Genomic DNA, 15,577 nt, shown 5'->3' with positions numbered 1-15,577 from the left:
AGTAGTTATATTGTTAAAGAACCTTTAGAAAAAGGGGGTTTATTATAGGGAAATGCTTGGTATTAGTTATTTATATTGTTATATATTAACATTAGGTGCAGGGTAGGAAGCCTAGGAGGCTAGCCAACTGGGACCCCCTTAATTACCTCTTTACTAATAAAGCCTTAACCTAGCATCAAAGCCTAACTAAGGCCTAGAGCTCTCTACTAACCTAGGCTAGGGCGGGGGCTATAGGCCTTCGGGGCTTCCTTTTTAGGGCCTAGGTCCTAGACGTCAATACCCCCCTTTATGCCTACGGTAAAGGTATAGAAATAGTAGAGCACTTAGTGGTCTAGTGTAGGCACCCCCTAAGGCCTAGACCCTAAGCACCCTAGGCTATACGGACTCGCCTAGACCTCTACTACGTACTACGTAGTAGAGGAGCCTAGGCCCGCAGGCTTGCAAGGGGGGGTGGTTAACTAGCTTCTATAGTTAGGCCGGCTTCCAGAGTATAGGCTAGCTATAAGGCTAGACCTTGCTTAGGAGCCTAGCCCAGGCTAGCCCTAGGCTACTAGGCCTGCTTAGCCTAGCCACTCTTTTTCCCCTTTCCTTATAGTATTCAGGACTTAGACTCGTTCGTTTTTTCCTTAATCCTAAAGGTCGGATATAGGTTTTTCATCCGGCCCTCGGGCACAGTTTTCCTATATATAAGCGGTAGAAGGACCAGCAAGCCCTGACCAAGGGCATATCGGGGTAGAAAATAATAATAAATGATATAGTCTAGTCTTCTATAAAAGGGTTATAGGCGAGGTTCCCTTTTTAAAGGGAATACTCGTTACCCCTAACTACGGTACGGTTATAGATGCTCTTGCTACAGTTGTGTATAACAGTAAGTTGAAACGTAGGCCTAATCGTATTTCTAGGCTATTGAACTATAGCCTAGGTGATAGGATCGCCCTAGATCTATACCCTTTCTAGCTAGGCCGACAGGGCTTTAAATATCTGCTATTGGCGATAGATCGCTATTTAGATATAATGTAGGACTACTATCTATATGATTGTAAAGCACTAAGCATTTTAGTAGCTATTAAACACTTTGCTACACTGTTTAAAAGGCAATACTAGCTATATATCAAGGTCTTAGAGTATAACAACAAATTTATATAGACGAGCGCTATTACTACCTAGGTAGAGAGACAAGGCATCCGAATAGAGCCTTTAGCGCCTAATACGCCTACGTAGAATAGGGGCGCTAAACGCTTGGGGGGTATAATCAAAGAGAAGGCTAGAGCAATAGCTATTAGTATATAGTTGCTATAGCAACTATGGCTAGAAATCACTAGGGCCGTAGTGTATCTCTATAATAGGACGCTAACCTTGACGATAGGGTGGATAACGCTATTAGATCGTTTTTATACCTTTCTCGCTAAGAGAGATAGCTTAAGAGCCTTAGAGTATAAGCTATACTAGGGGCATTTGAAGGTCTATAGCTATAAGGCTTTTGCTATAACTGATACTACTAAGAAGAAAGAAAAGCGCTTTAAACAGCTTCGACTAAGAGCCTAGATTAGCTACCTTATAGGATACAACTTCTTAAATATCTATTGTATTTAGAACCTAGCTACTAACTAGGTAGTATATATATATAACATAATCTTTGACGAGAAGTAGCGTTTCCCTAGCAATAAGGAGGACCTAGTATAAGACCTCGTGTAGGTGGACCTTAAAAAGCTAAAGCGCTAGCTCAATGCTAGAGGCGTAGATAATGCTAGCTAGCTAGATAATAGCGACCTTATATCTATAGTAGAAGAAGAAGAAGGTTTTATAAAGGCGTTTAGTATACCTTTAACGCCTTTCGAAGATCTAGAAAAGAGCCTAGCTACTACTAACGAAGTATTGGATACGATTATAGTAAAAGGTAATACTATAGGCACCTTCCTAGAGTTCTAATATCCCACTCCTCTACCTACTCTGCTAAGCGCCCTGATTGTAGCCGCCTTCCTAGGCATATATCTACCTAGAGCCTCTAAAGGAGCGTTCTAACTATAGGAAGCCGCCTTCAACGTAGGAACGTTGGGCCCTAGAGCTACTAAACGTAGGCACCTAAGGAGGATCCTCTATATAGAGGAAGAAAGAAAGGAGCTCGCCTAAAAGAGTAAAAAGAAGGCTAAGAAGGTAGATAGGGCTATTAAGAAGAAAGATAGTAGCGTTAAAAGGATTACCTAAAAGGAAGTCGATCGCCTATAGTAAGAAGGCAAGCTTAGAACTATCTACTAGTCGATGCTCCTACCTATACTACAATAGTACTTTAAGCTCGAAAATCACCTATTAGGCTAGCTATTCTTAGAAGCTAAATATAATTATCTCCAAAGCTATAAAGTGATAGGCTCCTAGGAAGAGATTCGCTATAATAACAAGGAAGTCTAAGGTAAGTAGATCTTAGACTATATATAGGTATACGTCTATAAGTTGAATAAGAGTAGGCACCTTGTTAAGTATAAGGCAAGGCTTATAGTATATAGCGATTAGCAAAAGAAGAGGTTTACTAAAGAGAACTATTGTTATGTACAGTTGTAGGACACCTCTAGCCACCTGTGGCCAACTATGCAAGTGTGGGCCCACTGGGCCCCACAACAGCACTAGGCCCTACAACAGTGCATAGGCCACCTTACGCATAGGCTACTACACTCCTGTATTTAGGAGGGCACTTGCCCGCATCTTACACTCTTACAAAAACAGACGATCTTGCACTCTTCTAAAACTCCTGCTTGGTTTAAGTGCTCCGCTGCCTTGGCTGACGAGGCTAGGCAGCAACCCACTTTGTTCGTATAACAAGTGGTGCCTACTACTGGACTTGAACCTATACAATGAACTATAAGACTCCTTTTGAGGGAGCTAGCGTTCATCAACAGCGTGCCTAAGCAGTACCGCGTTATATAGCTTAGGCAACTATATATAGGCGTAGGTGCCCCAAGTGCTTTGCTAAAAAGCACTTGTGGTTTTACTTACTTAGGTAGTCTCTAAGTATTGCAAAGCCCTTAAACTCCTAAGGGTAGCTATCTAAATAAGTAAGACTATAACCTAGGGGTCAGTATCCGAGTAAGGCCTAGATTGGACCTAACCATATCCTAGAGGTCTATATCCAGGCGGGCAAAGCTACGACCTTCAACACCTCGTCGCCCTAGCTTAGCTCCCAAAGACCACGTCAATCGCAACCACTTTCTAAGACCTCGTCGCCCTAGCCTAGCTCCCATCTTCCAACCGTTAATCGCGACTACTTTTTCTAAGACCTTGTCGCCCTAGCCCAGCTCTCATCCTTCTAACCGCTCTAACCTCCGACCGATCAATCGCTCTAATCAATCGCCCCGACCAGCTAGTCACCCCGATCAAAGAACCTAACCGGCTAGTCGCCCTAATTAAAGAACCTAATAGGTAGATTAAATAGATTGAATAGATTAGATAATTGAGGTGTAAGATACAATGGATTTGCAAGCTAAGGATAGCTTTTCTGTTTGTTTGTAGAGAGGCAATTGTTATACGTAGTTGTAGGACACCTGTGGCCACCTGTGGCCAACTGTGCAAGTGTAGGCCCACTGGGCCCCACAACAGCACTAGGCCCTACAACAGTGCATAGGCCACCTTACACACAGGCTACTACACTCCTGTATTTAGGAGGGCACTTGCCCGCATCTTACACTCTTGCAAAAACAGACGATCTTGCACTCTTCTAAAACTCCTGCTTGGTTTAAGTGCTCCGCTGCCTTAGCTGACGAGGCTAGGCAGCAACCCACTTTGTTTGTGTAACAACTATATAGCTATACTTGCTATATAGTCCTTTAGAATAGTATTTGCAACTACAACGAGGTTCGACCTAGAGCTAAAGCAGTTGAATGTAGTTAATGCCTTCGTCAATGTAAAGATCGATAAGGACATTTATATAGAGATACTATATAGCTATTGTAAAGTAGGAACTATCCTAAAGCTAAAGAAAGCGCTCTATAGCCTATAGAAATCTCCGCTCCTCTAGCAACGAGAGCTAATAGCTACCCTAAGGAAGCTAGGTTTCTAGGCTATCCTATAAGAGCCTTATATTATAACGAACAAAGGCATCATTATTATTATTTCCTACCCCGATATGCCCTTAGCTAGGGCTCGCTAGTCCTTCTACCGCTTATATATAGGAAAACCGTGCCTGAGGGCCAGATGAAAACCCTATATCCGACCTTTAGAATTAAGGAAAAAAACGAACGAGTCTGAGTCCCAATACTATGAAGAAAAGGGAAAAGGAGTAGCTAGGCTAAGTGGGCCTAGTAGCCTAGGGCTAGCCTAAACTAGGCTCCTAGGCAAGGTCTAGCCTTACAGCTAGCCTATACTCTAGAAGCCGGCCTAACTGTAGAAGCCAGTTAACCACCCCCCTTGCAAGCCTATGGGCCTGGGCACCTCCACCACGTAGTACATAGTAGAGGTCTAGGCGGGTCCGTATAGCCTAGGGTGCCTAGGGTCTAGGCCTCGGGGGGTGCCTACACCAGACTACCAAGTGCTCTACCGTTTCCACACCTTCACCGTAGGCACAGAGGGGGGTATTGACGTCTAGGACCTGGGCCTTAAAAAGGAAGCCCCAAAAGCCTATAGCCCCTACCCTAGCCTAGGTTAGCAGAGAGCTCTAGGCCTTGGTTAGGCCTTGATGCCAAGCTAAGGCCCTGTTAGTAAAGAGGTAATTAGGGGGGTCCTAGTCGGCTAGCCTCCTAGGCTTCCTACCTTGCATCTGAACCCTTTGCTTCCACCGCTCCTCCTAAGCCTTCTAAGCGCCTGCCCAGTAGGCTTGTAGCCAGCTCTGTTATACACAGATAGTCCTAGGTAACTATCTAGCGATAAACGTATAAGGGTAAGAAAGATCAATGCCTCTCAGTCTTATCAACTGATAAGGCGGCACTCCTAAACACTAGTATATGTCACAAAAGTATATTAATATAGTCTAGTCTCTACAAAAGGGTTATAGACGAGGTTCCCTTTTTAAAGGGAACACTCGTCACCCCTAACCGCAGTATAGTTATAGGTGCCCTTGCTACAGTTATATATAATAAGTGCCTAGGGACAAGAAGAAAAAGATAGTGTCTTCGCTATTATTATAGAACTTAATATAGGATAAAGGAGCGTATAACAAGGAAAGAAGACTAATCTATATTATACTCTATATAGGATTTCTACTTCTATTATCTTAGTCTATAGTAAAGTTCTCCGTTATAATATATCTATTTACTTGTTCCATTTGTCGAGGTCGACTATACTATCACTTATATAAAGGTCATCCTTGTCTATCTTAGATGTCTTCGATGCCGTTTTACACTTAGTAAATATAGGCGCTTTCTTAGGTCTCTTTAGCAGACACGTTGACGTCTCCTATATCTTATCGTCTATAGTCACTTTACGCTAGCGCTTTATAGTAGTAACTTTAGTAGTCTTAGCTCCCAACGTTGAATAGGTGCTCTTATTGCACTAGCTTTGTAGTATCTTAGCTAGCGTCGTCGATACAACTAATAGCGTAGCTTTAGCAATGGGTACCTTAACGAGTATCTTCTATATAGGCGGCTATATAGCCTTAGTAGAGTATATCGTCGTTATAGTTATAATATAGCTGACCTTAGGCGCTACTTCTTAGTGTCTAACGGTTTAGATAGCTATAGTAGCCTATTTTATAATTCCTATTTTAATAGCAGTTATATCAGTTATAATAGTATAGGATTCGATAACTGATAAATAGCGCTTAGTGTCCTATATACACTATATTAGTCCTATATAAACAACGTCGTATACGTTTATAATAACTTAGATAACAGTATTGATCTCCTTTCTAAGTGTATTATCCTTACAATAGAGTTCCGTTATAGTCTTGTTGTAGGCTAGCTATATATTGCTAACCTTCTTAGTCTAGTGATAATATATATTATCTAGGTCGCCTTAGAAGGCAAGGCTATCTAGCTCTACGCAACTAGCTCTCCTATTCGCGTCTATAGCGCCAATACGCCTCGCGGATTCTATAGTAGTCTTCTCGACCTCCTTGACATAAGCTTAGTAATTTTATACAAATAACAATAGGTCTTTAGTAAGCGCTTAGACGCTCTTTATATCCGTTTAGAGAGACTTAATAGTAGTGTCGTTTACAATAACTATATAACTAGTACCACTTGCTACGTCTATAGCCTTAGCGTTGTTATAGTATATAAGACTAAGTTCCGCCAATATCGCGTTAATAGACAAGTTACCTTCTCCCTTAGATAACATATATTGTAAAGCAAGAATCTCAATTATAGTCAGTATCCGGCTTATAGTCACTATACTGGTCTCCTAAAACTCCTTAAGGGCTTTCTTAATTGTCCCTTTAATTCTATAGACATATAAGTTGTAAACGAAGCTAGTGGGCTTACTACTAAAATCTTTCTTTGAGACTACGTAATAGAATCTAGTAAACTGTATTACAAGTTTAGCTATATACTCTTCGTTGTAGCTAAAATCTATATATATATAAGCAAGAGCTTCGCTTATAGTAGCAATATACTTATTTACAGCTTTTATAGGGCAACGAGAGTATCTATAGGATATACGAGTTTCCTACAGCTCTGGAATACAATATAGTTCAGTGGCTACGTCTTCCTTGTCGCTTATATACTTAGCACCATCGTCGTCTAAAGTATCTTAATCGTCATTGCTTACAATAACTTCGTCGTCGAATACTATATATATAGCCTATCGAGGCCCTTTATACTACGTATAGGCAGCTATAGCGCTATCGGTATTAGGGTACTAGATTCTAAGCGTACATTGTAGAGGCTGCTCTCCCTCCACATATTTATAAGTTAGCAAAGTATCTAAGTGTTCCTACGCTATATCGCTATTAAATACTTCCTTATTGTCCTTAGCAACTTTGTACTTGCTATTGGTAATTATAATGGAATTTAAGATTTTCTATAACAACTCTTTGTATATAGTTTCTAAACTATTCTAGATTGCTCTAGCTATATTAGCTTTCTTAGTAGCCGTCATTTCGTTGTTGTAGATAGCTCTAGCGGCAACGTACTTAGTTGTAGCTTACTAGGCTATATACTTATCTACAATATATAGGGAAACGTTAGGTATAATAGTGACCTTCTTTATACCTTCTACTTACTTTATAGTAAGGCAAGAGCTTTCTCTCTTCTTAGTATCGGTAGCGCAATTTCTAGTAGTCGCTCTTCTTCTATAAGGAGGCATCTTATATATAATGAAAGCTAGTTGTACATCTCCTTCTGTAATGTCGACGTAGTCGACTTCGAGTACCTTATTGCTTAATAACGTCAACGAGTTAGACGAATCGACTATTTAGTTAGTCTCGCTATTACTATAGGTATTATAAGAGCATATAGCGAATTGTCTTAGGTTACAACTACAATATAAGTATACGCTAATAGATAGCTACTTATATAAATATATATAATTTAGTATAGAAGAGATTTAAAGATTAATCGTATAACGAATATAATAGATTGCGATATAGAAGCGTTGTAGGAGATAGGTATAATAGAGGCGATATATAAAGGAAAAGAAAATCGTAATAGCTTACGTTAAGCTGTTTAGAAAGTAAATAAAAATAATAGTATAGCGACTATAGCCAATGAACAGTACTATTATCTAGTAGTGGCTAGTAAATGAAAATTTTTACCTTCGAGGCACAGAGCCCTATGCCTTTATAGCAATAAAATAGCTCTTCCTAACTATTATAAGTCAAGGCTAGTAACAAATCTATATATAGGAAAACTAAGCTAAGTAGAGTATTTAATAAACTAAATAAAGCGTCAAGACTTTTCTCTTCTTTCTACTTGCTTGCATCTTTGCCGCAACGCCGACACTTTAAAACTACCACCGTTCGAAAGCTCTCGCCAAGCCCTATCCAGCCATACCGGCCACCACTGCGCGCAGTCCATTGCGCGAGTGTGGGAGGTGGTGGAAAACAGGGCAATCTAGCAATGGCCGACTAGCGGTTAGACTTTTTGCCCTTACGTAACCTACCCGCCCTACTAGGCTAGCCTAGGCCCCAACACCTGCCGACGGCTAGCAACGTCGACCGTAGCCGCTAGGCGATAGGCGCCAACAACCCCGCCCCTATAGCGCCTAAAGAAGGAAGGCCGGCCTAAACTGGCCCCCCCCTAACTACGTAGGCCTAGCTAAAGGCCCACTAGGCCTATAAGGAAATTCAAGGCTTCTAGAGTAGCCTACTAGCCCTAGTGCTAGCCGATATAAAGGCCTAGGCCTAGGGCATTATAGGCAAGCTAAAAGAGGCCTACCGGGCTAGCAGTTAGGCCAAGGGCCCCGCCTTAGGGCCTGTGAACCTGCTTAAACAAGGCCTATAAAAGCTTATAGCTAAAGAAGTTAAAAAGGCTATTATAGAAACCAACTAACGGAAGGCATAGGCCTAAACCTAGGCCAATATAGCCGTAGAGGCCCCTCTAGGGGACCCTGTTGCCCCCTAGAAGGTAGTACCACCTAGGGCTGCTAGAGAGCTTACAATATATAGGGCCAGTATACTAGCTAAACTAGCTAAGAGGACCCTAGCCTAGGTGATCTAAGCTGTTAACCAAGCCTTAGAAAGGCCTAATAGGGCTATAGCAGCCTAGAAGCTCCTTAGTAGAGATATTATTCTAACCTTTAAGGACTTAGCTACTAAGGAATAGTACTTAGCCAATTGGGAAAAGTGGGTCCCAAAGGCCTTTGGCCTATAGGCTCGAGAGGCTACAAGGACCTTCGCAATCCTAGTCAAAGGGGTATACCGCAAGGACCTAGAAAGGGTCTCAGAGGCTACTTTCCAATAGGAGATTAGCCTCTAGAGTATTAACAAGGTCAAATTTAGGCTTCTAGTGGCCAAGGGCTATACTAGGGCTACAATCCTTATTGCCTTAGCCGACTAATCCGAGGCTATAAAGGCCTACGAAGAAGGCCTGCTCTAGAGGGCCCAACTATTCGACTACGAGCTATACTAGCTAACCTTGAACCCTACCTAGTGCTTCAAGTGTTAGAAGTAGGGGTATATCCAACGCTACTACTATAAGGAAGCCCTATGCCCTAGCTACGGTATCAAGGCCTATAGCTAGGAAGGTAGGTAGGCTAAGATGGACTGCCCTATTCGCAAAGGCCTTTGGCCACCCTACTGCCTAGCCTGTAGAGGAAAGTACTTGGCCTAGAATAGGGGCTGCCTAGCCTAGGTCTAGGTCAAGGCTAAGGCCTAGGAGGCCTATGCCTACCGACCCTAGACCTTTGCCTAGGCCCTAGCCACTAGGCCTAGTCACTAGTCTTAAGACAATAGTCGGATCTTTGCCCTCGACCTAGTTGAACCTAATAGCCCTAGCTCAGCCTAGCCGTTAAAACGGCCCTATAGTAGGCCTAGCGGTATAGCAGTTGCAACCTAGGAGGTAGCTTAGGATCCAATATAGCGCTAGCTCGACTACAACTTTATAAGTTCGATTCCTACCTAGGGCTTCGCTTTTTAGGCTAACTAACCTAGCTAGCTACCTAGCCAACTACCTAGCCAACTAGAGGCCTAGAGCCTAACCTAGCCAACTACTCTCGACTACCCAATGGCGCTATAACTATATAGATCCTATTATAGAACACCTAGGGTAGTAAAGAGGCTATTGAGGCCCTGCTCGAGGAGTCCAATTTCGATATCCTAGCTATCTAAGAACTGTAGGTCAACCCGTTTACTAAGTCGATCTACTACCCTCGAAGCTCTTGATACCACTTGGTCTATAAGCCTAAGGCCTAGGTAGCCCTATATATTACTAAGCGCTATAGGGTTAGCTAATAGGACTATAGTATAGAGGACCTTTGGTGCTAGGTCTAGCTAGAACAGGGCCTTAAAGTCTAGTCGGCTTACAACCCTCTAGACTCTAAGGAGGGACTAAGCAGGCTCCTATAGCTACCTGCCCCTATAGTGCCTATAGTCCTAGCGGAGGACCTTAACCTCTACTACCCCTGTTGGGACTAGTATAGCTAGCTAGATCGAAGGGCCGATAAGCTGCTTGATCTAGCTATCTAGTAGGATCTTGAACTTTGTACACCCTATAGGGCTATAACTTAGGCCCCCTAAGGCCGTTAGCTAGCTCGGCTATCGACCATTGACCACATTTAGGCCTCTATAGGCCTATAAGGCACCTACTACGGCTTAGACACTAGGGGGCGGTCTAACCACTACCCCTAGGCCCTCGAAGCCTTAGTATCTAGGCCTAGGGGGTGCTAGGACAGCTATCTAATAGGGTAGGCCTAGGGTATAATGCGGAAGAACAAGGTCGAAGCCAAAGCGAAGACCCTGCCTATTACAATGGGGCTTGCCCTAGGTGAGCTTGCTAGGCAAGCTACAATAGCCTAGGGCCTATAGGAGGCCTTCGACAAGTTAATAGCTGAGCTATAGGCTATTATAAGCTGTACTACCCCCTAGAAACGGCCCTATTAAGGCTTCTAAGCCCTATAGTAGTCTCTAGAGATCTAAGATCTTTGAAAATAGGCTAGGTAGGCTAAGAGGGCCTATAAGGCAATCCCTACCCCCGAGCACTAGACAAGCTACAACAGGGCTACTAAAGCATTGTCGAGGGCTATTAAGGTCTCTAAAACAGCCAACTAGAGGGCTACCCTCTAGGAGGCTAGCGACAACTAGGCTCTGCTATAGAGGCTAGAGAAGTAGGCCTAGCTTAAGAGCTATACCCTAGTCGACCCCCCTAAGCTCCTAGCCCTCCAAGTAGCCTAGGGGGCCCCTAGCCTAACTACCTTCGAGGCTAAGGCCTAGGCCCTTGTAGACCAGTTTTTCCTAAACCTACCTATCGACCTCTCTAATATCTAAGACCCTAGCCTTGCCTAGGACTAGCCTAGCTAGCTCGCTATTAAATAGAGGGTAATACCCAAAGACATTAGCTAAGCCCTATAGGGCGCTGCCCTATAGAAGGCCCTAGGAGAAGACCTCCTACCTACTGGCCTATTTAAGGCCTATAGCCAACCACTGGCCTAGATCTTAGCCGTATTAGCCACTAGGTGCCTATAGGTGGGGCGGTTCCCTCTACGTTTCAAAGTAGCTAAAACAATAGTACTATAGAAGCTTGGTAAGCCTCTAGCGGTATACTAGACCTTTACTAGCTATAGGCCTATCGCTCTATTGCCTACTATTGGCAAGGTTATAGAGGCAGTAGTAGCGAAGAGGGTTGTAGAGGCTGCCAAAGCCAACGGCCTGCTCCCTAAAGAACAAATGGGCAACAGATCCTATAGGTCTATAGAGCTAGTAATATAGCTAGTGGTAGCCTAGGTCTAAGAGGCCTAGAGGCAATGGGCAACGGCCTTGCTCCTATAGCTTAATATCTCTAGGGCCTTCAATACGGTCAACTATCCTAGGCTCCTAGCTACCCTTCAAGACCTTAGCTACCCAAGGTGGCTAGTTTTATAGGCTAAGGCTTGGCTAGCCGACTAATCGGCTATCCTCTGTTTTAATAGGAGGGCTATAGAGCCTATCCTAGTGGTAGCAGGGGTCCCCTAAGGCTCTCCTCTATCCCTAGTGCTGTTCCTGCTCTATATTAGCACCCTATAGAGGGTACTAAAAGAGAGGTACCTACACCTAGGCCTAGTAGGGTTTGCCAACGATACTAACCTACTAGCCTTTGGTAGAACCCTAGAAGCCAATGTTTAGCAGTTGGAAAAAGCCTAGGATATATGCCTATAGTAGGCTAAAACCTAGGGTATAGCCTTCGTAGCTGAAAAAAGCGAACTAGTGCACTTCAACAAAGGCTAGCGGCAATAGGCTATCCTAGTGTACTTAGCTCTGCTATAGGGGGGAGGAACTAGGCCTATATAGCCTACCTAGTCGGCTAGGTTCCTAGGAGCTTAGCTAGACTAGAGGCTATAGTAGGGAGCCTATAGGATAGCTATAGAGGGCAAGCTATAGACCTAGGAGTACGCTCTAACTAGGATAACTGCAAAGACTTAGGGCCTTAGCCTAGCCTAGGCTAGGGAAATCTATACTAAATGTATACGCAGTGCTATAGCCTACAGTACCTCTATTGCCTACACTCCTACCCCCCCCTAAGGCTAGCCCTAGGGCGTTGCTAAAGGCCTAGCCAAGGCCTAGAACTATAGCCTCTAGGTAGTCACTAGGGCCTATTAGGCTACGCCTACCTATACCTTCGAGACCGAGGCCTAGGTCCCCCCTCTAGACCTATACCTTAATAAAAGGCTAGTAGACTTCGAAAGGCGGATTCGACGACTAGTCCTCCTAGGGGGCTAAAGGCCTATCGATATAATAAATAGGGCTTGCCTTAAGCTCTATAAGAGGGTTAGAAAGCTTAGAGGCTAGAGGGGGCTCTAAAGGGTATAGGGGCTATAAGAGCCTATAACTATAGAAAAGAAAGCATTGGCAGCACTATAGTAGGCTAGCTATAGGCCTACTAGGCAGGCGCTTAGAGAGGCTTAGGAGGAGCGGTGGAAGCAAAGGGTTTAGGTGTAGGGTAGGAAGCTTGGGAGGCTAGCTAACTAGGACCCCCCTAACTTCCTCTTTACTAATAGGGCCTTAGCCTAGCATCAAGGCCTAACTAAGGCCTAGAGCTCTCTGCTAACCTAGGCTAGAGTAGGGGCTATAGGCCTTTGGGGCTTCCTTTTTAAGGCCTAGGTCCCGGATGTCAATACCCCCCTCTGCGCTTGTGGTGAAGGTGTAGAAACGGTAGAGCACTTAGTGGTCTAGTGCAGGCACCCCCTAAGGCCTAGACCCTAGGCGCCCTGGGCTATACGGACCCGCTTGGACCTCTACTATGTACTGCGTGGTAGAGGGGCCTGGGCTCGTAGGCTTGTAAGGGGGGTAGTTAACTAGCTTCTATAGTCAGGCCAGCTTCTAGAGTATAGGCTAGCTATAAGGCTAGACCTTGCCTAGGAGCCTAGCCTAGGCTAGCCCTAGGCTACTGGGCCTGCTTAGCCTAGCTACTCTTTTTTCCCTTTTCTTTGTAGCATTGGGACTTAGACTCGCTCGTTTGTTTTGTTTTTCCTTGATTCTAAAGGTCGGATATAGGTTTTTCATCTAGCCCTCGGGGCACGGTTTTCCTATATATAAGCGGCAGAAGGACCGGCGAGCCCTGGCCAAGGGCATATCGGGGTAGGAAATAATAATAATAATAGCCAGCTAGATCGAAGGGCCGACGAGCTACTTGATCTAGCTATCTAGTGGGATCTTAAGCTCTATACGCCCTATAGGGCTATAACCTAGGCCCCCCAAGGCCATTGGCTAGCTTGGCCATTGACCATTGACTACATTTAAGCCTCTATAAGCCTACAAAGCACCTACTATGGCCTAGACACTAGGGGGCGGTCCGACTACTACCCTTAGGCCTTCGAAGCCCTAGCATCTAGGCCTAGAAGGTACTAGGATAGCTATCCAACAAGGTGGGCCTAGGGTATAATACGGAAGGATAAGGTAGCAGCCGAAGCGAAGACCCTACCTATTACAATAGGGCTTACCTTAAGTAAGCTTACTAAGCAAGCTACAACGGCCTAAGGCCTATAAAAGGCCTTCGACAAATTAATAGCCGAGCTACAGGCTATCGCAAACCGCACTACCCCCTAGAAACGGCCCTATTAAGGCTTCTAAGCCCTATAGTAGTCCCCAGAGATCTAAGATCTTTGGAAACAGGCTAGGCAGGCTAAGAGGGCCTACAAAGCAGTCTCCACCCCCGAACACCGGACAAGCTACAACAGGGCCACCAAAGCGCTATCGAGGGCTATTAAGGCCTCTAAAACAGCCAACTAGAGGGCTACCCTCCAGGAGGCTAGCGACAACCAGGCTCTGCTATAGAGGCTAGAAAAGTAAGCCTAGCTCAAGAGCTATACCCCTATCGACCCCCCTAAGCTCCCAGCCCTCCAAGTGGCCTAGAGAGCCCCTAGCCTAACCACCTTCAAGGCTAAGGCCCAGGCTCTTACAGACTAGTTTTTCCCAAACCCACCTATCGACCTCTCTAATATCTAGGACCCTAGCCTTACCTAGGACTAGCCTAGCTAGCTCGCTATCGAACAGAGGGTAACACCCAAAGACATTAGCCAAACCCTATAGGGCGCTACCCTATAGAAGGCCCTAGGAGAAAACCTCCTACCCACTAGCCTACTTAAGGCCTATAGCCAACCACTGGCCTAGATCTTAGCTATATTAGCCACTGGATACCTACAAGTGGGGTAGTTCCCCCTACATTTCAAAGTAGCTAAAACGGTGGTACTACAGAAGCCTAGTAAGCCTCTAGTAGTATACTAAACCCCTACTAGCTATAGGCCTATCGCTCTATTGCCTACTATTAGCAAAGTTATAGAGGCAATAATAGCAAAGAGGGTTGCAGAGGCTACTAAAGCCAACGGCCTACTCCCTAAAGAACAAATAGGCAATAGAGCCTATAGGTCTATAGAGCTAGCGATATAGCTAGTAGTGGCCCAAGTCCAAGAGGCCTAGAGGCAACAGATAGTGGCCTCGCTCCTATAGCTTAATATCTCTAGGGCCTTCGATATAGTCAACTATCCTAGGCTCCTAGCCACCCTTCAAGACCTTAGCTACCTAAGGTGGCTAGTTTTATAGACTAAGGCTTAGCTAGCCGACTAATCGGCTATCCTCTATTTCAATAAGAAGGCTATAGAGCCTATCCTAGTAGTAGCAAGGGTCCTCTAAGGCTCCCCTCTATCCCCAATGCTATTCCTACTCTATATTAGCACCTTATATAGGGTACTAAAAGAGAGGCACCCGTATCTGGGCCTAGTAGAGTTTGCCAACGATACTAACCTACTAGCCTTTTGTAGAACCCTAGAAGCCAATGTTCGGCAGTTGGAAAAAGCCTAGGATATATACCTACAGTAGGCTAAAACTTAAGGTATAGCCTTCGCAACTGAAAAAAAGCGAACTAGTACACTTCAACAAAGGCTAGTAGTAGTAGGCTATCCCAATACACTTAGCTCTACCACAGAGGGAGGGAATTAGGCCTATACAGCCTACCTAGTCGGCTAGGTTCCTAGGAGCTTAGCTAGACTAGAGGCTACAGTAGGGAGCCTATAGGACGGCTATAGAGAGCAAGCTACAAACCTAGGAGTACGCTCTAACCAAGATTGCTACAAAGACTTAGGGCCCTAGCCTAGCCTAAGCTAGGGAAATCTATACCAAGTATATACACAGTGCTATAGCCTACAGTGCCTCTACTGCCTACACTCCTACCCCCCCCTAGAGCCAGCCCTAGGGCATTGCTAGGAGCCTAGCCAAGGCCCAGAACCACAGCCTCCAAGTGGTCACTAGGGCCTACTAGGCCACGCCCACCTACGCCCTCGAGACCGAAGCCTAGGTTCCCCCTTTAGACCTATACCTTAATAAAAGGCTAGTAGACTTCGAAAAGCGAATTCGACGACCAGTCCTCCCAGGGGGCTAAAGGCCTATCGACATTATAAACAGGGCTTGCCTTAGGCTCTATAAGAGGTTTAGGAAGCCTAGAGGCCAAAGGGGGCCCCAGAGGGTACAGAGGCTATAAGAGCCTATAGCAATAGAAAAGCAAGCACTAGCGGCACTACAGTAGGCTAGCTA

At 44.7% G+C, this 15,577-nt stretch overlaps 1 protein-coding gene across 1 annotated transcript; it reads left to right on the top strand.

The window, feature by feature from the left end:
- Nucleotides 1-11,344: 11,344 nt before the first annotated feature.
- On the top strand, nt 11,345-14,809 carry THITE_2022607 (uncharacterized protein; the record flags this gene model as incomplete). The annotated part of the gene is made up of 3 exons (XM_003653356.1): nt 11,345-11,428; nt 13,427-13,496; nt 14,682-14,809. Coding segments are annotated over 3 exons (282 nt in total), but the record flags the coding sequence as incomplete, so codon positions are not given.
- Between the last annotated feature and the right edge of the window lie 768 nt (nt 14,810-15,577).

The sequence above is a fragment of the Thermothielavioides terrestris genome, chromosome 2, assembly GCF_000226115.1.
Source record: "Thermothielavioides terrestris NRRL 8126 chromosome 2, complete sequence".
Taxonomy (NCBI): domain Eukaryota; kingdom Fungi; phylum Ascomycota; class Sordariomycetes; order Sordariales; family Chaetomiaceae; genus Thermothielavioides; species Thermothielavioides terrestris.
Note: the sequence above shows the minus strand (reverse complement) of the source record. Positions and strands in the feature narration are given on the sequence as shown.